The sequence below is a fragment of the Nuphar pumila genome, chromosome 2 (assembly GCF_984573655.1).
Source record: "Nuphar pumila chromosome 2, dmNupPumi1.hap1.1, whole genome shotgun sequence".
Lineage (NCBI taxonomy): Eukaryota > Viridiplantae > Streptophyta > Magnoliopsida > Nymphaeales > Nymphaeaceae > Nuphar > Nuphar pumila.
The window spans coordinates 71239221-71267199 of record NC_143250.1 but is presented as its reverse complement, the minus strand read 5'-3'; the positions used below and the strand labels follow the sequence as shown (position 1 = coordinate 71267199).

General features: G+C 35.3%; 1 protein-coding gene across 1 annotated transcript in view; it reads right to left on the bottom strand.

Moving 5' to 3' along the window:
• The window catches only part of LOC149845734 (E3 ubiquitin-protein ligase UPL6-like), a 234616-nt gene that overhangs the window by 71855 nt on the left and 134782 nt on the right, over window positions 1–27979 (bottom strand). The window contains exon 18 of the mRNA XM_089995960.1: window positions 5257–5324. Coding sequence (XP_089852086.1) covers window positions 5257–5324 — 68 coding nt within the window. The remainder of the gene's footprint in view (window positions 1–5256; window positions 5325–27979) is intronic.

Here is a 27979-nt window from a genome sequence, read left to right as displayed (position 1 = left end):
AAGGAATGAAAGAAACCCACCTTGTGCTCTTGAAAAATTCTCTCAAAGTGAGTCGATCGAAGAAACCTCTCAAAGAAGATCAAATCGTATTTTCAAAGCACCAAATAGATTTGTTTCTTATGATTCTTTTTCTCCAAACTTTCGAACATGTCTACTTGCTCTTCACTCCTTTCATGAACCATCTCATTACAATGATGCTAAACAATATGCTCATTGGAATGAAGCTATGGATCTAGAACTTAATGCTCTTAAAAAGGCACAAACTTGGGAAATCATTGATCCTCCCAATGGCAAGAAACCCATTGGATGTAGATGGGTTTTTAAAGTAAAAACTAAGAGTGATGGTTCATTAGAAAGATATAAGGCTAGGTTAGTAGCCAAAGGATATGCCCAAGAGTATGGGGTAGATTATGATGAAATTTTTGCCCCAGTTGCTCGAATGACTAGTGTTCGAACTCTTATTGCTATAACCTCTGTTAAAAAATGACCAATTTTTCAACTTGATGTCAAAAATGCATTTTTGAATGGAAATTTAAATGAAGAAGTTTATATGGAACCTCCTTGAGGTATGAATTAAATGGAAAAATTTTAAAATTAAAAAAGGCCTTATATGAACTTAAGTAAACTCCTAAAACTTGGTATGAGAAGTTTAGTAATGTATTAATCAATTTAGGATTTTCTTCTTGCTATACTGACACTGCTCTTTTTGTTAAGAAGACAGGTGACTCCATTGTTATGCTTCTGTTATATGTTGATGATATGATCATCACTGGGAATGACAAAAAGGGGGTAAATGATGTAAAGTCTATGTTAAAAGAAACTTTTGATATGTCTGATCTTGGATATTTGAGATATTTTTTAGGGATTGAAGTAGCTTATTCTGCGCGCGGATACATCCTATCTCAAATGAAATTAGCTGCAGAAATTTGTACGAAGTCAGAAATATCTGATGAAAAGAAAGTTGAGACTTCAGAAGTTATCAATGCAAAACTGAGGCTTGAGGATGGTGTTCTTCTTGAGGATCCAACCCCCTTCCGTCAATTAATTGGATCCCTCACCTATCTATCCATCACACGTCCAGATATAGCTCATGCGGTTCATGCAACAAGCCAGTTTCAGCATGCACCCACTTTGGTTCATATGGCGGCCGTAATGAGAATTGTGAGATACGTCAAAAATACCATCTCCAAGGGACTATTCTTATCCTCTTCCTCATCTCTTGAGTTAACTGCTTTTACTGATGCTGACTGGGGAGGAAATCCCAATGATCGTAACTCAATTACGGGTCTTTGTATTTTTTTAGGTGAATCTCTCATTTCGTGGAGATGCAAGAAGCAGCAAAACGTCTCACTATCATCCACTGAAGCCGAATATCGGGCCATGGCAATGACAACTATGGAGATCGTATGGCTCAGAAGTCTCCTTGGTGACATGGGCGTCCCCATTTCAACTCCCACCAAGCTCTGCTGTGATAACAAAAGTGCGATATACATTGCCAACAATCACACTTTTCATGAGCGGACCAAGCATATCGAAATGGATTGCCATTATGTTCGAGACGAATATCTCAGAGGAACTATCACATTACCATATGTTACTTCAGAATATCAACTGGCTGACTTCTTCACCAAGGCGCTCCCAACTCTACGATTTATGTTTCTTCTTAGCAAACTTTCGGTCTTCTCCCCGTAAAGTTTGAGGGGGCGTGTTAAATTATGTATATATTTATATATATATATACATATACTTATATATATATACATTCGTATATATAGAAGTATATATATACATATATGTATATATACATAATTTATTTTCTTATTTTCTTTTTCTGTACAACCAAAAACCCGATAGGGGTGTTTTGGTAATTACCATGTAATTTTTTCCCTTTTTTCTTTTTCTTTTTTTCTTTCTTTTCCCTTTTTTCTTTTTCCTTTTTTACTTTTTATTTTTCACTTTAGAGGACCATAAGAGGCCCCACCCATCTAGTCGTTGGGGCCCCAACGATCATATTTATGACCATTGGGGCTCCCAACGACTAGAAGGGAGCCCCCTTTATGGTCTCCTTTTTAGTTCCCCTCCTCTATAAATAGAGGAGGCTCTCTCCTTGTAAAAGCATGGGGTTTTCACCCTTCTCTTCCTTTCTTCAATAATATTCAACTTATGACTTTAAGTCATTTTCTACTTTTGTGAGTTTTGTGTATACACCTTTAGTGTTTGTGTTCTTGGCTCTTGTGGTCACTCTTAAAGAGTGCCTTTGCTCTATTGGTGCTTCCTCTTTAGTGCAGAGACTCAAAAAATATCTAGAATGATAGGAGTCAAAAGAAATCAGTAAAGCACCAAAAACTTCTGCTTCTTCAGAACGCTACAAAATATGATATGGTTTTCAACATGGTCACCAATATCATCAATATTTGAAATATCATACTTTTAAAGATTTTTATACACGAGATTTAAAAAAAAAAACTCACGACTAAAAATATTGTAACCAAAATTTCGTTTAAAACAAAGTGATCCAACCACAAAACTTGCCAAATCAAAATGAGTTTTGTTTTCCAAAATCTTGAAAAGTTTAAAAAAAAAAAATATTAAGAAAAGCCCCAAGTCAGCCACCAACAATAGAGGGCTTTCGAAGAGGCAAGTTTGGTAATTTCAGAAAAGATTTTAGTGTTGTAGTTTCCAAATGGAAAATTTGGAAAGATTTAAATAAAAAAAATTTAAGAAGGATATTTAACTTAGTTATAAGAGTCGCAACGAGCCCCTTCGCTGGATCTCAACCCTCAACATTTAGGGCTTTCATTGACTGGGCAGGAGGACTAAGGAGGAGGATGCAGAGGAACGACAAAGAAGAGAAGATAAGGAAAGAAGGAAGAAATACAGAAGAAAAAGAATGGACAAGGAGAAGGAATCTTGTGATTTTTATTTTGTATTTTTCCTTTTTATAAAGCTCCCAAAACAATTTTCGAGAAAAACAATTCAAAAATCGCCCTTGAAAACCCCTTACAAAGAAATAATCAAGACGAACACTAGCATCAACAATATTCTGAAATTGTCCAAAAAAGGAAAAACATCATGATATTCTCAAAACACACAAAAATATCAAGAATATCTTGAACAAGTATAAAAATAATAAGGTATTTTAATTAGACTAAATGTTCCCATCCCATGATAACCTTACATTTGTTTTAATGTTTTTGAAGAATAATATAAAAAATATTCTCTTTTTATCTTGTAGGAATTTTTCAATTTATAGAAAACCTAGCATATGCTGAGAAATTGCCTCAATCGAAATATTGCCAAAACCAGTATGTTTCACATCATTGGATTAAACAGGTCCCAATACCAAAAAAAGTACCAATTAAAGTAATGCTTGCTAGAGCCACATGTAGAAACTCAATTATGGTAGTTCTTACAATATATGACCAAGACTAGTCATAGAGCAAGTAACTTCCATGGGGTCCAATATCAAAAGAGCATATCAAAGGAAAGGATTTGCAAGTTTTCAGTTCAGAACAGAAGACTTTCACTGCCTTTGGTAGAATACCCATGACTAAGATTTGATGAACTCAAACCTAAGCTTCTTTATCAAGACGCAAAATTTCATCTTCAAAAACTGAGAAAAGAAACAAAATTATTAACGTGGAGACTTTGATAATGAACAAAGATCTTCATGACAAGTGCATCCCATATAACTTGGGTGCATCTAAAGTCCCGACCATGCATGCATCGGTATTTGTGTCCAGTGCGCTTCGCCACATATGCATATACAACAGTTATATGTTCTATTCACATTTTGTACTTCGTACTTTTCTTCACATCTAATGCAGTTATTCGATTCTAATATGTGCTTTTATGTGTATGCTTCCATGTGCATGTCTTATACATACAACCCAACCACCGCCACACAATTCTTCTGAAAACTAACTAAATCAAATAATTATCAAGTCATTTAGTTTCTTATGTAAATGGCCTAACTTGAAGCAATCAAGATTTCTACCAAAATTTATTGCGTGCAATTAAAAAGTCAACAACATCGTTCTGAACAAGGTTTTTGTTGGAAGTTTTAAAAATTGAAAAAATATAAAGAATAATAAAAAAGATAAGAAATAATAGGTTTTATAGTATTTTTCTTGCAAAAAATATAAAGAAACAATAAAAAACAGTTTAAAATATAAAATAAATAAAAAATGAAACTTAAAATATATAAAAAAAATATGTGTTTGAAGATCTGGGCAATATCCCAGAAAAATCTTTGGAAAATATTGTGATAATATCATGATATTTTATGTTCTAACAAAATTTTGAGAATCTCGGGAAAATATCGGCTGACCTTGAAATACCAATAATATCGTGATATTTTCAAAATATCAGCGATATCGATTACTGTGATTAAAAAAAAGATATTCTTCTTAAATATGATCCATTATGAACTATCCTCTGCAGATTATCCATGTCTTTTGCATTCAACTGAAAAATATATTCTTCTTAAATATGAACCCCTATGAACCACATACTCTGCAAATTATCCATTTGTTTTTGCTCACATTTTTGTTCTTTTAATTTTTCCCAGTCAGCATTCTCTAAGGGGAAAAACAGATAGATTTAGTTATCTGAACAATTGATGATGATTAAAACCAGTGTCACCTATATCGGCAATATTTTGAAAATATCGCTTTAATATCGGCTATTTCAAGGTAGACGATAATATCAGGAATATCTCACGATAATTTCAAAATATCATCAGAAGTTAAAATATCATGACATTAAAAAAACTCTTTTTTTATATTTAAGCTTGTATTTCCTTTTTTTGTTTCATTATATTTTTAAAACCTTTAAAACTTTTTTTTTATATTTTTGGAAGAAAAATAATGAAAACTGATTATTTTCTTAGCTTTTTGGTTATTATTTGTACCTTTTCAATTATTTAAACTCCCAAATTTTTACCGAGAAATACAAACTTTTGAAAATCTCTCCGAGAGAAACCCTCACCAAAAAATTACATTGAACGATATAGGTGACTGATTAAAACTAAAATATTGAGAAGCTTGTATGTACAAAAATCTTAATGAATTGGAAAGGATCATATGATTCAAATATCAAAGTAGGCAGCAACGTAATATATTCAAAAAACTAAATTAAAATGAAGAACACATGAAAAACAAGGGAAATTAACAGTGTTATTTACACAAAAAATACAAGGAACTTGACGACAAATATGACACAGTGACATCCCTTAACTGGCTAAAGTGGACTTACTTTTGCTTCAATTTGGTCAAGAAGAAAGTCGCAAACGGTATATCGACAAGAATACCCTCGAACATTGCCTAGACATTTAAGCAGAAAAAGTATAACCATGAAATATAACACAAGAATTCATATTTAAATAAATAAAATATGATCAAATAAAATATAAACTGGGAAAAAATAAAAAAACCAGAACATCATAACTTGAATAATGAAAATTAAAGTACATGAAAATGCCTACATGACGGGACAAACGTTAATCCACTGAACAGCAGAACACATAGAAGCAGTCAATGACAAAAACTAAAGTAAATCATCGCTAAAAGACATAAAGATCAAAATTCCACTCAGTGTCCAAGTGTTTGCTATAATGATGCTAGCGGCTGATTTATTTTAATCACCAGACCCACCCATCTACCTTTTGGAATAAAATAGTTTTTATGCTCATTTTGTCTTATATAACCAGGAATACGAGGGTCAGTGTTAATCATCAAGCAAGGATAAGGCACGCGAAAACTTACAGAACTAGATACCAGGATACAAGTAAAATTCTGACAAATTTATACCCTTAACAAATATAAAATCACAGTGAGTTGATATATTAATTGACACCACAATGAACACTTCAATAATTTAAGAAAAAAAATTATTAAAAGCCATTGTACATATCACAGGCTGACCTCGTCCTGCCGGCGCACGGACTCACGAAAGTTTAGCCCATAACAGTCCATTTCCCAGGTACAGCTAACAAATGTTCCATCTACTCTTTATAATTACTAGAATACTAATAGCGGCAACAATTAATGCATAAAAAGACAGCCCTTTTGAAATCTATCAGGGCATAACTATGTAGTCAAAAACGCTAGGCAGTGCCTAATCGGTAGCGTTAAGTTGTGTGTGTGTGTGTATATATATATATATACCCTCCAAGGCTACTTTTGTCATTTCACAAAATTATAATAGGTTGTGCCCATTACGGGTAATTTAGTTCTTTTTGTCCTTTTATGTTTTTATAGGGACTATTTGGTCTTTGACCAAATAGAGCTGTTGGGTTCTTTTTGTACTAATCAACATAGAGTTACCTACTCAATAGAGCTGTTGGAACAACTATATTTGAGACTACCTCTTGTGTATAAATAGAGGTGAACCCCCATCTTGTTCTCCAATGCACTTATAAAGCATTTTAACTAACTTTGTAAGTATATTATGAATAAAATGTTATTTTATTGTTGCTTTTGTGTTTTAATGCATGGTATTGCCCTTAGTAGCTCTTTGTATTGCCTATGTTGGCACCTTGTATTATCCCATGGTGGACTTGTGCATGTGCACGTTGTGTTTGTCTTATCGTAAGCTCTTTGTGGTTCTTGCTTTTGTTTTTCTGCGTATTTTGTGACATGGTATTAGAGCGAGGGATTTTTTATCTTAGTATCTTGTTCGAGTTCGTACTTCCAAAGAAAATTTTGGATTGATATATATGGCTTGGACTCGAGGCTCTCGTATTTTGGTATGTATCTCTTGTTTAATTAAAAAAAAGGTATTTATAATATATATATATATATATCCTTTCTTTTCTTTTCAAATTTTGTTTAAAATATTATAGTTATTTCTTGGGCATGTAAAATGTGCTTTTTGAATCAATTAGAATTAGAGTTTTGTGAAATGTCTTTTAGTGAAATATTATTTTAATGTCTCTTGTGTTTGTTTATTTTGACATTAACCTGTAAGTAGTCTACTCTTGAGCTCCTTATGGTAAGTTCTCCATGTTATTATTATTTTTAATACAAAAATAAATTTTATGATATCATGTACGTATATGTTTACAACGATGTTTCAGGGACCGAACTAGGTTGTGTCTTGATGCAACACGAGAAAGTCATCGTGTACGCTTCTCGACAGTTGAAGGTGCACGAGAAGAACTACCTCACGCATGACTTAGAGTTAGCAGCAGTTGTCTTCGCGCTGAAGATCTAGCGTCACTATCTGTACAGGAAACAGTTCGAGGCCCTTTCTAACCACAAGAGCCTCAGGTACATTTTCACGCAGCGTGATTTGAATTTGAGGCAATGCAAGTGGTTGGAGTTCCTAAAGGACTATGAGTTCCCCATCGCATACCACCTTGGTAAGGCAAATGTAGTGACAGATGCGTTCAATCCGAAGACTTCTGTCACGACAGCTAGTTTGATCGGGCACAGTTAGGATTTGATCGAAGAGTTTGTCAGATGACAGCCATTTGCATATGATTTCGAACGCATCCTTTGTGCTGAGATACGGGCACGACCTAAGATTATAGACCGTATTAAGGAGCTAAAGTCTGTCGATCCAGAGTTCGAGAGGTTGTGCGTGAGTGCCCAAAGGCCTGATGCGCAGTTTCGCCGTGAGGAAGACGGGACCATCATGTTCAGAAAAGATAGCGGGTTCCGAAGGCACTGCGGGAGGAGCCAATGAGTGACGCCCACAGGTCGAGGTATTTTGTTAACCCTAGTTTTACCAAGATGTTCAAGGATCTCCAACAGACTTATTGATGGAACGGGATATTACAAAGTTCGTGTCTAGGTGTCTCACCTGCCAGCAGGTGAAGATCGAGCATCAAAGACCTGGTGGATTTCTCCAATCACTAGACATTCTAGAGTGGAAGTGGGACGACATCTCGATAGACTTTATCGTAGGGTTGCCGAAGACCTGTCGTCAGCACGATGCCATCTAGGTGATAGTGGATAGGTTGACAAAGAGTACCCACTTTGTGCCGATTAGAATCAGTCAGAACTTGGAGAGTCTAGCAGACCTTTATGTGGATGAGATTGTCCGACTTCACGAGGTGCCACGTTCGATCGTATCAGACAGAAACCATCGCTTCACGTCTCGTTTCTGGCACCAGTTGCAGAAGGCCCTTGGTACCACGTTGAAGTTCAGCACGACATTTCACCCGCAGACAGAGCGCACGATATAGACGCTTGAAGATATGGTTAGAGCATGCGTGCTGGACTGAGCAGAGAAGTGGAATAGGCATGTGAAGCTTGCAGAGTTCTCGTACAACAACAGTTACCATACCAGTATTGGTATGGCCCCGTACAAAGCTATGTATAACAGGCCATGCAGATCTCCGATATGTTGGGATGAGGTTGGAGTGAGAGCAGTGAAGTCTCCAGAGGCCATCCAGCACTACTCGAACAAGGTGCGGTTGATCCGACAGAGGTTAATCGCAGCCAGTGTTGTGAAAAGCGTTGAGGCGTAACGAGGCGCTCCACCAAAAACCGAGGCGAGGCATAAGCCTCGAGGCGTAAAGCGTAAGCCTCAAAAAAAAATTGAAAACTTTCAAAAAATATCTAAAAATACAAATAAATAAAGAAATGCTTTATTGATGAAATAACAACCAATAAGAAATAGAAAATCTCAAATAAGTACTAAAAAATATGAGATTAACATAAAAAAGTAACTAAAAACTGATTGATATAATTGGAAAATATATGAGATTAACCAAAAAAAGTTAAAATATACTAAGAACCTTATTACATAACTGAAATAACTGGAAAATATATGAGATTAACCTAAAAAAGTTAAAATATATGAGATTATTCTAAAAAAGATGAGATTAACATATAAAAGTAACTAAAAAAATGATTACCAGGAGAGGACACTACGTAGTAGAACGATCTTGTTCGTGAGGGTGTGTTGGCAGCCACAGCATCACGGACTAGATGAGTGCACCTAAAAGCCCGAGGCCGATATGCGTGACCACTACCCACATTTATTTGGTACATTCTAATTTCGTGAACGAAATTCTTTTAAGGGGGTAGAGATGTAATATTGTGTGTTTTTCTAAAATATTAAATTCTGAAACTACAAAAAAATTGACTAAAGTATTTTGTAAAGTCGATAGAAATCCTCGATTTTAGGTGGAGTCCGCAGAGTCTAGGCTTGGACTAGAGCCCATTGACAAGACCTAAACAAGCCAATTAGGATTCAGTAAAACTTTTTATTTTTGACCTTTCAAATCGAGTGAAATTCAAGCGAAATTTGGGTTAAATTTAGGGGCAAAATTCAAGTAATATATCATTAGATGCATCTCGAAATTCTGAAACCATTGATATTTTGTTTTTCTGAATTCGGGCTAAGGTTGGCCCAAAAATTGCATTTTTTCAAAAAATGACCCACCTCAACATGAACGATTTTGGATCGGATCCGATCCAATCTGTTTGACCCAAGTTAATATGGATCTGGACCTAGTCCAAGACCCATATTAATTCGGATCTGGTCCAGGCTGAGATCCATATTGGATTTGGATCTTGGATCTGAATCTAAATCCAAAGTCTAAGCCCAACGAATTTAAAGTTTTAAATTCAATATAAAGGTTTAATTGAGTGAATTTCCAAGTTAAAAAAGACTCCCAAAGGGGTGAGATACCCTCTTAAACTTTTTGAAAACTTATTATGTAATAAATAATAATTAATTAATTATTAAAAATTAATTAATTTTGAAAATTTATTTTTGGTGTGGCAAAGTTCTATATTTGTGTAACTCTACCTAATACGTAGGGATTCTAGAAGAGCCCACATGTAGTAAAAAGTAAAAACAATAAAATAATAAATTTGTTAAAAAGTGGAAAAGAGGTTAGATATAGAGTTCTACACTGGTAGAACTCTATCTCCAAGCCAAATGAGTGACAAACTGAAGAAGGGACGTCACCCTCTCTCTATAAGACCAAAAAAAATTATAAAATGGTCTAACTTGCCCATTTCTCTAGATTTCGTTTTCTAGAGAGAGAGAGAGAGGGAGAGCGAGAAGAAAGGAGGGAAAAGAAAGAAAAAAAAAAAGAGAGAAAAAGAAGGAGAGGATCTACTTCCGTTTAGATCGCCCGACGTATACTTCCGGTTTCTCAACCAAGGTATGAGTTCCTCTCTAGGTTCGAACAGGGAAGAAATAGGCATAACTCAATTTATGCATGTATATTTCATGGGGAAAGAGGGAAATCTGTTTTTAAAAAAAGGATATTTATTTATAAAGTAATGATTTTTTTTATTTCCTTTTTGGTTGTGTCGATTTCCCTAAGGTATCCATTGCTGAATATACACGTGATCTTGACAGTGGTCAATCTTTCTTGTTGTGGAACTAACACATATTAATGGCCTTTTCTACTTATGCATGCAAATATACATGATGCACTCATTCAAGAGACTTTTCTTTTCTGTTTTGGTATAAATGTGGACAGATTTACATTTAAGGAAACTTTCCTTTCATGCACATGGCCTGAACCAAGGAAACTTTCCTTTCCTTTCATGCACGTGTGTGTGTGTGTGGTTCGGCTGGCTGCATCACGACCCCAGTTTGGGATCAGACTTGACCCCAAACCAGGTTTGCCGCAGGCCCTGACTATATATATATATGTGTGTGTGTGTGTGTGTGTGTGTGTGTGCGTGTGTGTGTGTGTGTGTGCGCGTGCACGACTGACCATGCAAAGACTGGTTTGGATCAGCAGACCTGTCGCAGTTTCCAGCATGCTGCCACGGCTGATTAGAGTGTGTTAAAACTTGTTTACGTATGCGGGTAAAAAGAAATCTGTATGGCTTTGGGTTCACGCACAGATTTGACATATTCTGTGAACCTGCATGTTGTTTGTTTGTGCAAAAGTGCAGTTTGTCTTTTTACTGCACTTATGTGTTGTCCCTGCACATCAGAATATGCTGAATGCTGAGCTTTCACGTGTAACAGTCTGTATCTATGCTGAATCTTAAGTTTATGAAATCTGATCCGAAACAAAAAAAAAATCGAGGTCTAAATCAGTCTCCTGATGGATGTTTGGACTGAATTTTGGATCTAACCCAAACCCAAATCTTGCAGGGTTTGTGCTGAAAACAAAAAATCAGTGAAATCTATTTTGGTTTATGCTTCGAATCAGATTTCTGGACCGAACCCAAAATTCCGATTTGTCTCCATTTCCTGTTAGTATTATATATATATATATATATATATATATATATATATATATATATATAGTCTGCCAAATATAAATTCCATTACATATTTAGTATAGAACTTATACCTACTAAAAAACTGAGGTATGTGGTACACACTTATTCTGATCATGATGCATGCACATGCTGATTTCTTTTGTCATATCATGTAAAGAAACCTGTTCTTTTTGGGCTGTTTTTAGGGTTAGATAGGAACAAATTTACGATATTAGAACTCGCATACGAGAGAAGGGCAGAATGTTGAAGCATGTCTGCCAGCTGTCCAAACCCAATAACATGTTGATTTCGGATGGCTGGCCAGACCCAGATACGAGCTGTATCGGGTGCTGACCAGACCCAATCACATGCTGATTTCGAGTGGCTGGTCAGACCCGAATACATGTATTGGGTGCGGACTAGACCCGAATATATGTTGATCGGTTTGCTCACACAATGATGTTGACTTTAGTAACTATGTGTGTATAACTTTATACATACATGTTATTTTCTTGCTTAAATATGCATTAGCAGAGTATTCCTAGCATGTCAGGTTTTTGTATATGTAGATGCATTAAACACGTGATCGGTTCGGCTTTTGGTGGGTTGTTATAGGGCAGAACAAGGTTGCACATTTATGTGCAACATTCTCCGTTGTCCACTACTTTGGAAGCATGCTTATACATGAGAAACATGCTGCCAATGTAACGCTCCAAAATCTTAACCCAAATTTTGAGGATTTTTTTTAAACAACGAAAACAAGTAATATTATAAGGTTAAGTATTCCGGAACATTACAGGAAAAGCAAGACCAAAACATTTATTTCAATATCAATGAAAATTAACATCAGAGTTTATTGAACCATCCCTGGAACAGTCAATCCAAAATCTCGATTGAAGCCTCATCCCGCAGTCGCTCATAAACTCTAATCATCACCTGAAAAATGTTAAATTTATAGGAATTAGACTACAACTGTCTAAGTAGGAATCAATGTAACTTTTAATGCAGGTATATCATGAATCTAGTATGTGATGTGGGAGTCAAGGATGATTTTCAACATATACAAGAATAAATAAAGATTCACGCTACGACAGTCAACAATTTATCAGAAGCTAACTGACAGGTAACATCATTAACAACATTTAAATGTCTCATGACCACAAATACGAATTCATGCAATGATTCAGAAGAATGCAATTATGACAATTACATAATTCAGGCAAGCATTAATATAACATGGTGCATCTATTAGGCATAAAAGAACATTAATCAATACCACGAATTACAATTCAAGTAGAATTGGGTTTTTAACATGCATTCGAAGTTAAGCATCATGCATCCACCAAACATATAACAATTAAGGGAACAGATAACATATGCATGTTCTAATGCATAGCATGGATATGCATCATTTATATGTAATGCATGAACACTTTATTATCTTTCATAAAAGTTTCATTTTCCATATGCATGTCCTATTAAATGCCTACAACTTTAAGTTCCTCTTTTTAATTACAATTGCCCGCGGATACACCCAATGGGTACAATCCTCGAGGTCAAGTTAGGTTCTCAGGGTAACTTAGCACACAAATTTGTATTTTATTACGGGGTTTCAAACTTAACCCTCAACCAATTCACCTTCGGAACATTAAACATCCACATCTAATGTCGGGGACACAAGAGACATCCCACGCCCACAAGTGTCACTTCATTGGTACAAAAAACAATAACAGTTGTGTTAAACACACCACCCCCAGGTAAAGTGGCGGACTCTCCCTAAAACCGTGGCAAAGAAAAGAAACCTCAATATCGGGTTCAAGAGACCAAATTTCAGCACACGGAGTTTTTGTATCCTCACAGACCGGCACTCTAAGATACTCATTCTCCAGATGAGAAATCCAAGAAAGTATATTACACTGTTTTTAATTATTATGTCTTATTAAAAGTCAATTCTTTAAGTTTTGCAACACCATATGCAAAAATAAAGGTAAAGTCTCGCATCCACCCCTGCGAGAATCATCACGGGATTCTCGCCCGTGGAAACACATAGAACAGTGCAATATAGTGCAATAAAATTATATTTGTAAATCAACATGCAAAATTAATTACATAAGTTTGCAAATCCACATGCAACTATAAGCTCCCAAATCAGCATGCGCAGCTCTTCATGGTCTACCACCCATGGCAACAATAGAACATCACAATTAAAACCATAATATAAATGTGATTTTTGTGATGCATTTAAACAATTAAAGAAAGAGCAACCAAAGCTCAAGGCTCTCCAGGCCTGTGATGATTCATTTAGACCATCGATGCATCGTATGCAAAAATCATAACAACTTGCAATTTATGCAATGATACCAACATGATTCCAAATGCACATTCATTCATACCAATTTAACAATGTGCATGAGCTACCACAGTCATATGCATGTGTTCACCATCCATGTGAAATTGCTTTCGTGAAATCACTTCACACACATGCATTCATTCATGATTCATAAGTACATGAGAACATTTATGTAAGATTGTACATGCCAAATACACATTGATTCCATGTATGCACATGCACTTGAAACCAATTCATAAAGGCACGATAATTAAACATGTCCTATAAATGTAGGCATATGAAACTTTTCATTCATAACATATGTTAACATCCACACACATGAACATAACCCAGACCTAGGGATTGAATTTCAGAGTTGCACACATTCATATCATGTATGCACCTGTACCAAAACAAACTTTGTAATAACTTATTAACAGACATGCATTCATATCCATCAAGCTAAATCCAAACTAAAGCATAAGAAGAACTCCATCCCTCAGATTAAACCCACCATCATGTGTTTGGAACCAATATAACAACCTCATTCCTCAAACACAATTAACATGTTGCATACAAGCAAGTTAGATCATACATTTTCTAACAAAAAGCAGTTTAAGCACGTGGTATTCCATGTAAATCATTCATAGCATTAGAGAAACCTGGAAGAATGAAATTTAAAGAACCCTATAGAGCCCAAAGAGCAACTGGGTGCAGCATTTATAACTATAGATGTAACCCACTTAGTATCATTATTCATGCAGGTGCAACTGTTTAAATACATAAGAGCCTAAGACATTCAAAAAATTTGATCCAAGGTTTTGACCTCATAGGTGTTTGTCTATATCTATAAATGTCTAGTTCATCAACCTCAAATCAATTGGACCAATTCATTAGACATTTCGAGTTCAAATCAATATATATATATATATATATATATATATATTGTCAAGTACATGCTGATCACTTGAATCAAAACCGTCAAAGATAACAGTTAACAAGGCTGATCGAGCTACACACTATTCAACTTACATGAAATGAGCATAAAGATGTCATGTTTTACAAAATGAAATAATCACCATCTGTTAGCAGGAATTAACTTAGCATGTTTATATTCAATATGAATAAACATCAGACTCGGTTAACAGGATTTAATATAAATGAGCTATACTTTTCAGAATGAAACATCCACATTCGGCTAATCAAGAATTCATATCATGTTGTTATGTTTGTCCAAATAAAATGAACCCATTCAGCTAATCAATAATTAACATAAGGATGTTTGGTTTGTCACTTTGGGAGAGGGTGATTGAGTCTAGGTTGAGGAAGGTTGTCATGATATCGGAGAATCAGTTTGGTTTTATGCCTGGAAGATCAACTATGGAAGCTATACATCTTTTTAGACAACTTATTGAAAGATATAGAGAGAGGAACAAAGATTTGCATATGGTTTTTATTGATTTAGAAAAGGCATACGATAGAGTACCTAGGGACGTTCTTTGGTGGACAATGATGAAGAAAGGTGTTTCTCTACATTAGTATAATTAAAGATATGTATGAAGGAGTAGTAACCAATGTCCACACTTGTGGAGGGGTGACAACCAATTTTCCGATAACGGTTGGGTTACATCAAGGATCTGCTTTAAGCCCTTTCCTATTTGCGATAGTGATGGATGAGCTTACGAGATTAATTCAAGAAAATGTACCGTGGTGTATGTTGTTTGCTGATGATATTGTTTTGATTGATGAGTCTAGAGCTGGGGTTAATGCTAAGTTAGAATTATGGAGACAAACATTGGAAGCTAGAGGTTTTAAGTTGAGTAAGAGTAAGACGGAATATATGGAATGTCGGTTTAGTAAGCAACGAAGTAGTGATGGGAGTGTAGTGAAGCTCGGTGAGCAAGAAATACCGGTGAATGATTATTTCAAATATTTGGGATCCATCATTCAAAAGTATGGAGAAATTGATGGGGATGTAAATCATAGGATAAAGGTTGGGTGGATGAAATGGAAAAGTGCAACTGGAGTGCTGTGCGATCGTAGAATGCCATTGCGGTTGAAGGGAAAGTTTTATAGGACGACTATTAGACCCGCTTTACTATATGGTTCGGAATGTTGGGCTGCCAAGAGACATCATATTCAAAAAATGAGTGTAGCTGAGATGCGGATGCTTAGATGGATGTGTGGAAATACAATAAAAGATAAGATTCGGAACGAGGAGATACGTAAGAAGGTAGGTGTTGCACCCATTGAAAATAAGATGCGAGAGAATCGTTTACGGTGGTTTGGACATATTCGGCGAAGGCCTAATGATGCTCCAGTTAGAAGGTTGGAGAAATGGGAAAATATATTAGTTAAAAGAGGTCGGGGTAGGCCTAGGAAGACTTGGATGGAGATGATAGGAAAAGATATGAATGCTTTGAACCTCACCGAGGACATGGCATTGGATAGAAATGATTGGAGGAAAAGGATTCATGTGGAAGACCCCAAATGAATTTCTTTTTTGGTTCATATCGCTGACCCCAATGGTTTTGGGATGAAGGCGTAGTTGTTGTTGTTGTTGTTGTTGTATGTTTGGTTTGTCAGAATGAAACAGAAACATTCGGATGTCAAGAACTAACATAAGGATGCTATTGTTTGTTTGTTTGTTTTCAAAATGCATCAGACACATTATTGTCAAACCAGATATACACTAACTAGTGACAACCTTACACAAGCATGGATAACAAAACCTATTCATGAATCTGTGTATCCCGAGATTTATACTAAGTCTGAGAGGGATCCTACAACCTGAGTTGAGAGTTGGTTCAGTGGCTAAATGCATCGCCATTAATTAAAAGTAAATGAACCAAAAGAGAAAAAGAATGATGAAGAACATATACACAGCACTAACAACATAATAGGAAAGAAGTGAAATGGTAACACCAAATTGCTTTCTCATGTTAAGCATATGCCTTTTGTGAATCAGGAAGGTAAATTAGTATCCTTAATACTTTATGTAATAGAACAAAGATTACTAAATGACATTGAATCCTCAAGAACATGCATATTATTCCAATAACAAATATACATATAAGGAAAATCGTTGAACATTTCATGACACAGGATTTTTTTTTACGCAATGACTCAACCCAATACACGTACCAATACTGTAAGAATTTAGTGTATGCAACAAGCAATCATCGGAACCGAATAAACCTTCAAATATGTCACCCAACACCAAGAATCGGATTCCCCTCTTCAAAAATCTGGGTGTATCGGCTCCCAAATAGGAAATCCCCAAATCTGGGGTTATCAAATCCAAGAAATCGGAAACCCCACGGCTGGGCTAACCAAAGCTTCAACCGAAATACCAAATCGGTTTGATTTGGGATTTTCCAAGTTAGGGTTAAGCAAGAAAACCCCCAAATCGAAAATCACTACTACCGGGAACCCCAACTCACAGACCTGCGTTTTCCGGTAGCCAAGAATTTCATCGCAACACTCGGAAAATGAGAAAGATCAGGTTCCCTTCCCTTGACAGACCCAATCACACACCGATGTCATTCGATACCTACAAAAAGAGGCACAGAATCCTACATGTTCCAGCGATTGAAGGAGGAGATGGCTGGTGACGAACGCTATAGGTGTGGTCGGAGCTTTCCGATGTCGGTGCTCCGGCGCTGTGAAGGGTTTCGAGAGAGTGAGATACAGAGGGAAGGAGAGAGAGTAGAGGAGAGAGATGAGAGAGATGAGAGAGCGAGACCCCCCCCACACCATCTCCTCTTTAACGTTGTGACCTCTCCTCCTCTCCGAAAAAGATGGAGGAGAGTCGATTACGTTTCGTAACCTCTCCCCCCCCCATTCTTGATTTCTTTCGCAAGAATCGTGCCCTAGGCACGATTCTTATAATCGATGCTTTATTAATAGAGGGTCGGGTCCGAGCCCCGCGATGCCGGATCCACTCTAACGTGGATCCGGGTCGGCCAAGAATGAGGGATCCACATGGATCCGGGTCGTAAGGGAATGGTGGATCCACATATTGGATTCATTTGGGTCCAACCGTGACTCAAACCCAAAATAATTTTATTTATTTCTTTATTTTTATTATTATTATATATATACTAATTTACATAGGTATGATTCTTATGGATCCGGGAAGCGGATCCTAAGCCCAGGACACATAAATCCTAGCTAATTGCATAAAAAATCGCATAAAATTTTCGGTTATTACAGCCAATATCCTGTTAGTGTTGTCTCGTGTACGGAGGCATCATAGCTTTGGCTCGATAGTTATGAACTGTATCCCGAACATGCCCGAATTGGCAAAAATGTTTGATGTTTACATATGCTCATGAAATTGAATATTATGTTGGCATAAACATGCATATCATAATTTCTGAAGTTATATTAATGTTGCATTAACCTGATCATGTGCATGTTTGGATGTTATTCATGAGATGAATCATGAAAGCAAAATACATATTGCAAGCAAGTGTTCATATAGATATGTAAATTGTTTTACATGTACATTCTTGTTGTGTGTGAATGAATACGCATTCTGGACATGTTTGAGTAATTGTGTAGTTACATGTTCACTGAAGATTTTTGCATAAGATGCATCGGTGGTCAAATGTGAACCACGGTAGGCCATGTGGGCCACAATCATGTGTTGCTTTAAGATTTGTGTATATGCATTATAAAAGTCCAATTGAAATTATTGACTTTCTGAATTAATCGCACTGTTAAATTTTGTAACGGGCTAAGGTCCCATGTTATGTTTTGCATGTTGATTTGCAAAATGATTCTTCTGTAAAGAATTTGACTTTTGATAAAAAGATAAAAGAGAAACAATGTAATTAATGTTTTTCTTCCTGGATGTCCTTTTCACAGTTTAGAAATCCTGGATGGCGGTTTTGGAAAAACCGTGAGAATACTAAAACTCTGTGTGCGAATTTACTCTTGAACCCGATATGGTGGTTCGCCTCTCAACCACGGTTTTAGGGAGTTTGCCGTCACTTTGCCTGGAGGTGGTGTTGTAGACACAACTGTTGTTATTTGTATAACAAGAAAGTGGCATCAGTGGATGTTGTTTTTCTTAGTGTCCCAACATTAGATATTGATTTCTAACGTTTTGATGGATGGTGTTGAGAACAACTATGGAACCTAGTAATAAAATATAAATTGTATTTTAAGCTACAACTGGGAACTTATCTTGAACTTTGAAAATTTGTGCAGACCGTTTTGAGTTTAATAAATTGTTTAGGCATAGCATTGGAATCATGCATATTAAATGTTCTGCATTCTTACTTGTTTAAATTTATGTGAAATATTGATATTGCATGATAATTGCTTTAATGCTTAAATGGTAATTGAATTATGAGACTGTTGCAGTTATTTTCCTCTGAAAACTTGCATGAATTTGATTTATGATTTTTCTTACATATATGGACTTTCAGATAAATTTGTACAAAGAATCTTTGATTCTTACTCAGTACTTTATTTATTTTTTACAGGACCTGAGGCTCAGTGATGAGTACGACTGTCACAGGGAGCCTACGAGACTCTGTTACTTACCTTCTATTTTTTTGAAGAGTGTCACTCTATGGTTTTAAACATTAATTTACTTTTGTTCTCAGACTTCGATTTTTTATTAATAAAGTTAGTTATTTTGTTTGGATGGTTCAATGTAGGGATCCTTTGTGGTTTAGAAGTTAAGTCTGTGAGGCCCCATATCCTTGGGTTTTGATTTCTGCAATTGTTTAAAAAAAAAGTTCACTTTTCAACGGAGATGAGTTGGGGTCGTTACATTTTTGGACCATTGTTGGCATTGTGATTATACTATTGAATTAGTAGCTCATACACTTGATTTTTTAGTGTCATTATATGTAGACAGTAGATGTTTATTTATACTTTTGTTTGCAATTTTAGCCCATCGTTGGCATTGTGATTATGCTTTTGTTATAGTCGTTGATACACGTGTTTTGAGTATCATTATATGTAGACATGAGATGTTTATACACACTTTATTGTATAGCTTTAGCCCTTTTGTGGCATTATGTCTATACTTTTGTTCTAGTTGATGATATACTTGATTTTTGAGGTTTAGAGGTCTAGTGAAATGATTGCTTGTAGTGGCCGAACTATTGTTCAGATTTGCAAAATATCATTTCTTGATATTTGTGAAATTTTTAAATCTCTTTATATCTTTCGCAAATTGGTGTTGATTTGCATATATCATTCCCTTTGTTACGTGGGATTTTTTAAAATCTTTTCATGAAATTTTTAAACTTTTAAAACTTGTTTTTCCTTTTATATATACATATGTGTGTGTTTAAATTGTTATTTGGTCCTCAGTACTTGAACTCATTCTAGGATGTTTGAGTGAATTTTAATGGGTTGTGATTTATGGGATTGCTCTCATTCATTATTATGTGCATTAAATATATAAAATATATGTATATATGTTTCAAATTTATTATCTGCTCCAAATTGTTGTATACATAAATTTAATTAACTCCTCTTTTCTTTAGGGTTCTTTTTTTTAAATGCTATACTTTATATGCATGTTGTTTTTAGTATAAATTGATGACTTGTTCTATTTGAAGTGTTTTTCTAAAAATTTGAGATATCATTAATACATGATTGTTTCTCTTCTTGATAATTTAAATATTCTTTAAGTGATTAAATTCTTTTGTGATCAATATTAATGTTTTCTTGAAAAATATGTTGATTATGGGATTAAGCTTGTCTAAAATTGTTTATCTTGCTTGAATTGTTACTAATGTTTCTAAAAATCTTAAAATTATTACTTTGTTCTACTTGAGTATTACTCTTGTTCAAAATATACATAACTAGTTTTTTCTAAACTATATAACTAATTAGTTAAGAGATCTCCTTTTGTGTAGCGGGAAACTGTGTTTTGTTCCCCCTTTAAGTTCTTAAAGATGCAATAGATTGAGAAAGGAATATCTTTGATACATCATATCATGAAGATGGAGATAGCCGATGAAGGCGTTTGAGGATGATCAATAATTAAAACATTAAAAGACTTTTATTTGCAAAATTCTCTGATCCGTCATAAAGATGGAGACTCTCAATAAAGACACTTGAAGACTTGGATCCTCCCCATTGGTTTTTTTTTATATTTCCAAACTTTTGGTATATCACACTGTAAGTTTGAGGGTGAATGTTAAGTTGTTCATGTATGTATATATATATATATATATTATTTATAATGATGTAATAGATAATACCCTTTAGGGGTATTTTTGTTATTTCACAACATTGTAATAGGTTATACCCATTAGGGGTACTTTAGTCTTTTTCTTTAATGTGTTCTTTTTGTCCTTTTCTGTTTTTATAGAGACTATTTGGTCTTTGACCAAATAGAGTTGTTGGGTCCTTTTTGGACCAATCAATATAGAGTTCTAGTCAATAGAGCCATTAGAACAGTCCAACAACTATATTTGAAACTACCACTCGTGTATAAATAGGGGTGAACCCCCCTCTTGTTCTTCAATGCACTTCTAAACCATTTTAAATCAATTTGGGAGTATATTATGAATAAAATGTTATTTATTTTATTGTTGCGTTTGTGCTTTAATGCATGGTATTTCCTTTAGTGGCTGTTTGCATTGTCTACGTTGGCACCTTGTAATATCCTTTGATGGACTTGTGCATGTGCACGTTGTGTTTGTGTTATCGTAAGCCTTTTGTGGTTCTTGCTTTTTTCGCATATTTCGTGACAGGCAGACCCTTAAAAAGACTAGTCAAGGACTAGGCAAGACTAGTTGGTACCCCAATTAAAATATAAATAAAAATATGTTTAATTCTTTTACTAATAAGATCATTTCATTACATAAGTACAAAATTACACATGCTTTCAAAAAATATATTAATATATATAACTAGAATATACATATAAATAATTATACACACAAATATATTTATAAATATTAAATTATTCATAACATATTAAGTATAATCAACAAAATATGCTTTCAACTTTTCACAAAAGCACAATAACACATACATATATAAACAACATATTACATAATTCATAATACTAAACATGTTTTCAGGTTTTATAGAAAATAAATCAATTAAAACATAAACAAAGTAACACACATATAGAAAACATAATCAATTAAAATTAATTGTGCACGCTTTCTGTTTCGGACCGCCATGTTTTCACCTTTTTGTTCCTGATGTATATACCCCTTTGGCACTCTCCAATACCTCTATATGGCCTTTTGGCTAAAGAACCATGTGTATTGGGCCCCTCTCTTCCCCTCTTTACGTACTTTGCTTACTAATTGTTATAAAGAAGTTTTATATATCATTACTTCCTTGCTCTCTTCATGCTTATGCATGGCATAGTGACACGTTTTTATCGGCAATTTCTCATTTTTCAAAAACTTGTGAGAAATTGAAAAATTTCCATAAATCTCACATTTTTTGGCAACATCTTGGCAATAAAAAAATAAATTAAAAATTATAAAAATTATATTTTATAAGAAAATATTAATAAAAATATTTAAAAATAAAAATACACAATTTTTTTGCGATCAATAGCCGTTTAAAACGTAAATATCGCGTTTAAATCACGGTATTTATGTTTTTTCATAAATCTCGCGAGAAATTGCCGTTTTAAACTTCCAGGCAATTTCTCGCGATATTATCACGAGATTTTCGTAAATCTCACGATATTTGTCACATTGGTGCATGGGCGTACTCTTGCTTCTGTTCCGACACATGTGTTGTGAGCTTGTTGGTGCACTTAAAAGGCCTGCTTTCGGTGTTTGTAACTAATCAAAGCTACGTCACGGGGGCCTTCGCTTCTAAGCCCGTGAAAAGTTGGTACCAGAGCCTTGTCAACGTTGAGATTGACAATGGCATCGAAGAAAAATATCATAACTCCATCAGGTAGTATGGTTCCTCCTGAAGAAGAGTTCATGGCCGATGATCGTATGTCAATCTAACGGAGACACTGACCAACGTGGAAAAGTTGGTTAACGGGACTTGTACTGCTTTTACATATATGAACCAGGAGATCAAGACTGCAGTAGAAGGGGTGGAGGACCCTGTGGAAAGTCTTGCCACTAGATTTGGGGATTCGGTGGATGTTCTTGCCATGATGATATGCTAGGACGGTTCAACATCATGGCTGCAGAAATGGATGTTCGACGAAAGAATGACTAGTTGGAACGACATTTGAGGATTGTCCCAGCTGGTGGAGTTGTGGCGCATGTGGATAGACCACGTATCAAGCTACATGAGCCCGCAAAGTAAAAAGGCAATCGAAACTCGAGAGACCTCGAGAACTTTATTTACCAGACGGAGCAATATCTTAATGCTACTAGGCTGGAGGAAGACGCAGATAGGTTGCGAACCACAACGATATACCATGCAGATAAAGTGACTCTTTGGTGGAGAGGTTGTTTAGGCGATGTTTGGCGTGGGCTCGTCCTGTTAGACTTATGGAAGGTCCTTAAGAGAGAGCTACGACACTTCTTTTTGCCCAAAAATAAAGAAAGGCTGATGTAACGACCCCAACTGACCCTCGTAAAAATAGTGAATTTTTTTTAAGCAATTCTGGAAACTAACCCAAGGATCTGAGGCCTCACAGATTTAATATACCAAACCACAAACCAAACTGTGCATTCATTCAAACGAAGAATAAATCAAACTTTATTTATTTAATCAATTGTCAAAATAGACTAAGACAAAAAATCATCTATATCATAATGATTCACTCTGTCATGATCCAGAAACCAGTCACAAGGCTCGTACTTTCCAGCCAGCTAGTCAGGACATCAACGAGCATCCGGGCCTGTAAAACAGTTTTTAGAAAAAGGGTAAGAATCAAAGTCCTTTGTAAGAATTCCTCTAAAATTCCAAACAGTAAAGGAAATAACATAAACTCAAATTCATGCATAAATTTTAGAGAAATACCACAATTAAACAACTTACGACAATCAACTTACCATGCAAGCATTTAAACAAAATATTATGCAAAAATAAGTATTATGCAAAGTCAAATATGCACAAATGCATGAACTAATGTTGAACATTAAATAGGCATGATTCAATGCACACAAGTTTATAAGAGTTGCTTCTGCGTGGATGTCCCTATTAAATGCACACAAGTTTAATTTACACTTTTCCTTAAACCTGCGGATACTCAAAACGGCTACAAATTCCTAAAGTTTAAGTTAGATTCTCAATTGTAGCTTAACAAACAATTTTTATTTTATTATTGGGTTCCACACTTGTTCATCGACTCATATCAGGAATCAACACCATCCATCGGAACATTAGAAATCAACATCCACTGACGTCACTTTCTTGGTACACCAATAACTACAGTTGAGTCAATAACACCACCCTCAGGCAAAGTGGCTAAATCTCTCTAAAACTGTTGCCGGGAGGTGAACCACCATATCGGGTTCAAGGGCACAATCGCACACAAAGTTTAAGTATCCTAACAGTCTCCCAAGATTTTCACAGTGTAAAAGGGACATCAATGAAGAAATTAATTACACTGTTTGGTCTCTTTTACCTTTTCAAATAATTTCAAGTTTTTTAAACATGTAAAACCAATTTTAGGCTCTGGCCCGCATAATTTAACAATGCAATTAATTTTGGGGCAATAATTTTTAGAAATAAATTTTGCAATGTATAAATAAAATCAACCATAAGTTGAGCAACACATGCTCATAGTGTACACGGCCCACAGTGGTTCACATCTGACCACCCACACATCTCAAAAGTAATTTATGCATCTATGCAAAATTTCAGTGAATATGCAACACACTCATTGTTTCAAAACATGTTCGCAAGGCACATGAAACCAAACGCATACGCATGTCAATCGATGCTCGCAGAACACATTAACGTGATCAATTCCATGCATAAATAATCAAACATGCATATGATCATACTTATGCAAACATCAAATAAATTTCACATTCATGCGTATAATATGCACAATTGCAAGTCAATCAAATCAAATTCATGTTTGTGTATTATTTCAGAAAAATGCATATGTCAATCTTAAACATGATCAAATTCATGCACCAATCAACTATGCGGAATTTTCTTATCGAACCAACAATTGGGGTTGATCTGATTTCACAAATCAAACAACCATCTATTCAGCAGATCTGGACGAGAGCTGCCTAATGCATACACTGGGCAGAATTTGATCCATAACAGTTCATCTTAACTTAGCGAAACTGATTCAGATTTGCATGTATGCAAACTCAGCAAGTCTGATCAGATTTGTGCATCAAAGAAACTCGGCAAGTCTGATCATATTCGCATGCATATAAAGCTAAGCAAGTCTTATCAAAACTGCACACTGAAGAACTCGACAAGTATGATCAGATTTGCACACTCAAGAACTCGGCAAGTCTGATCAGATTTGCATGTAAATAAAACTTGGCAAGTCTGATCGCACTAAAGAAAGTCTATAAGTCTGATCAGATTTGCTTACTAAAGAAGGTCAGCAAGTCTGATCAGATTTGCACACAAAAAAAGTCAGCAAGTCTAATCAGATTTGCTTACTAAAGAAGGTCAGCAAGTCTGATCAAATTTGCACACAAAGAACTAGGCAAGTCTGATCAAATTTTCACCCATATAAAAATCGAAAAGTCTGATCAGATTTACACCTATACGAAACTCGGCAAGTCTGATCAAATTTGCTGACTACTGAAACGCAGCAAGGCTGATCAGATTTGCACACCTATACAACTCGACAAGTCTGCTCAGATTTGCTGATTTCAGAAACACAGCAAGTCTGATTAGATTTGCACACATATCAAATCTGAACAAAAGTGTATATATATGCAATAGGCATGAGCAAAACAAATCTGAATCATATGCTATTATCAAAACATGCTAAAAATATATTTATCAATGACAAAACTATATGCATGTACATAGAAATTAGTAAGTCCTGATAAGATTACACACATAAGAAAAATCAGCAAGTCTGATCAGATTTGCTTACATGTAAAAATCGGCAACATGTAATTTCAACTACATAATATCCAAATCGACAATCTATACATATCATTAAATACATCAACAGGACCAATTAAACCTATGGCATGAACATATTTTTAATGCAAGAACCATGAACTCAATAATATGCATGTACAACAATTAATAAAATCAATGGATCTAAATATATATTTACATATATATTTTCAAACACACGTAATAATGAAATCGACATCTATGTGAATAAATACGTACATGCGTCCTTCTACATAAAATCGACAATATACATATACTAATATATATATATATATATATATATATATATATATATATATATATATATATATATATATATTGTTTTGAAATCAGATTTCCCTTTGTCCCTCTAATACCTATACATGAATCAAATTTATGCATATTTCTTCCCGTAAGAACTTAGAAAGAAACTTGTACCTTGATCGGAATTTAGAAAAATACTAAAAATTGATAGATATATGGAAAAACTGAATTTTCTTCTTCTTTTCTTCCTTTCCTTTTTTTCTTTCTCTTTTGCTTCTTTTTTTCTCTCTCCTCACACAATTTTGGCTCTCCTCTTTTCTCTATCTCTCTCTCTCTCTAGAACATGAGTTCTAGAGAGAGGGAGATATCTACCCTCTTCATATGTTTTCTAAAATTTTTATCTTATTTTTATTTTCTAATTTGATTTTTATCTAGAAGGGGGTGACATCCCCTCTAGATGACTTAACTTAAGAAGAGTTCTACTTCTTGTAGAACTCTACATTACCTTCGAGATAAATTTGAAAATTATTTAATTATTTTATTTAATTTAATCTCTAAAGAATATTCCAGAGGGTGTCACCCCCCTCTAGAAGTCTCTATGGTCATCCTCTTTAAATTTTAAGTTGATTTTAAAGTTTTAAATTGGCTATGGATGGTTTTCGAATTTAGATCCAGAGCCAGGATCCAAATCCATATGGATCCTACTTGAACCAGATCATAGTTAATATGGATCCTGGACTGGTTCTAGATCCATATTAACTTGGATCAAATGGAGTGGATCCAGCCCGATCCAATCCAGAAAAGTAAAAAATAAAGGCAGTCATTTTTGAAAAATGTGATTTTCGGGCCAACCGTAATCTAATTTAAAAAAAAATGGTCGTCAATGCAATCAGTATTCCGAGACGCATCTAACTGTGTATATACCTGATTTTTGCCTCCAAATTCCTCCTAAATTTAACCTGAATTTCACTCGATTTTCACACGAATTTAAAGGTTAAAAACGAAAAATTTCTCAAATGATAATCGCCTCAACTAGGTCTTGTCAATGGGCTCTGGGCCACACCTAGACCTAGCATTGATGTTACCTATAAAATAAGATATTTTCCCATGATTTTATCGATTTGATTAAACATATAATTTAAATTTAAATTTCATATTTTTCAAATTAAAAAATCATAAAAAAATATGCGATATTACAATTGGCTTGCAATAGGTTGCTGGCATTGAAACAGACAAGGTCAATGTATGACTATGTCAAGGCGTTCACCTCAGTGATGTTAGACATCAAGGACATGGGCGATGCAAATCGGTTGTTCTACTTCAGCCATGGATTGCAGGGGTGGGCAGCTATGAAACACATTCAGCATGATCCTCCAGCTCTTGTTGTGGCGTTTGTGGTTGCGGAGAAGCTTGCCGATCTCGGTAGGCACAACACGACATTTCAAGGTAGACAACATGAAAATGACTGTAACAATAATAATCGAAAGGATAATCGAAGGAATGATAATGGGCAGAACGTTGGTCGTGGGAACCAGCAGAATCAAATCTGACAAGATGGCCAAAATAATAATAACAATCAAAACAGGAATAACTTTCAGGAGGCAACTATCGTCGTCGTGATTGTCATATCTGCCATGGAGATCACTGGATCGATACGTGTCCCAACAAGAATCACGATCATGGGAATGGAGATAACTGTGCACCCCAAGCTGTGAATGTTATTCAGAGTGAGGAAGTTCATCAACCTGCAGAGGCGCCAACTGTTGGGGTAATACAGATAATGAATGCAATGAAGGTGACAGTTATTACAGAACCATCTATATGCAAAGAACTGATGAAATTGGAACTTTTGCTTAACGGAAGACTGACCAAGGCGTTGGTAGACATAGGTGCTACGCATAACTTCATCTCTCGTGAAGAAACTGAATGTTTGGGATTACATTGGGAAAAGAAGCGCATGAAAGCGGTTAACTCCAAAGCAAGGGTCATCTACGGCGTTGTCCGTAATGCACCAGTGTGAATCCATAACTGCTCAGGAAGGACAACATTGTCGGCCGCACCGAAGGATGATTTCAAAGTCATCCTTGGGATGGAATTTTTGAAAAGCAACAAGGCAGTGTCGATGTCTCACCTTAACACTGTCAACTTTGAGGGTGAGAATCAACCATGCATGGTTATCACGCTACCAGCAGAG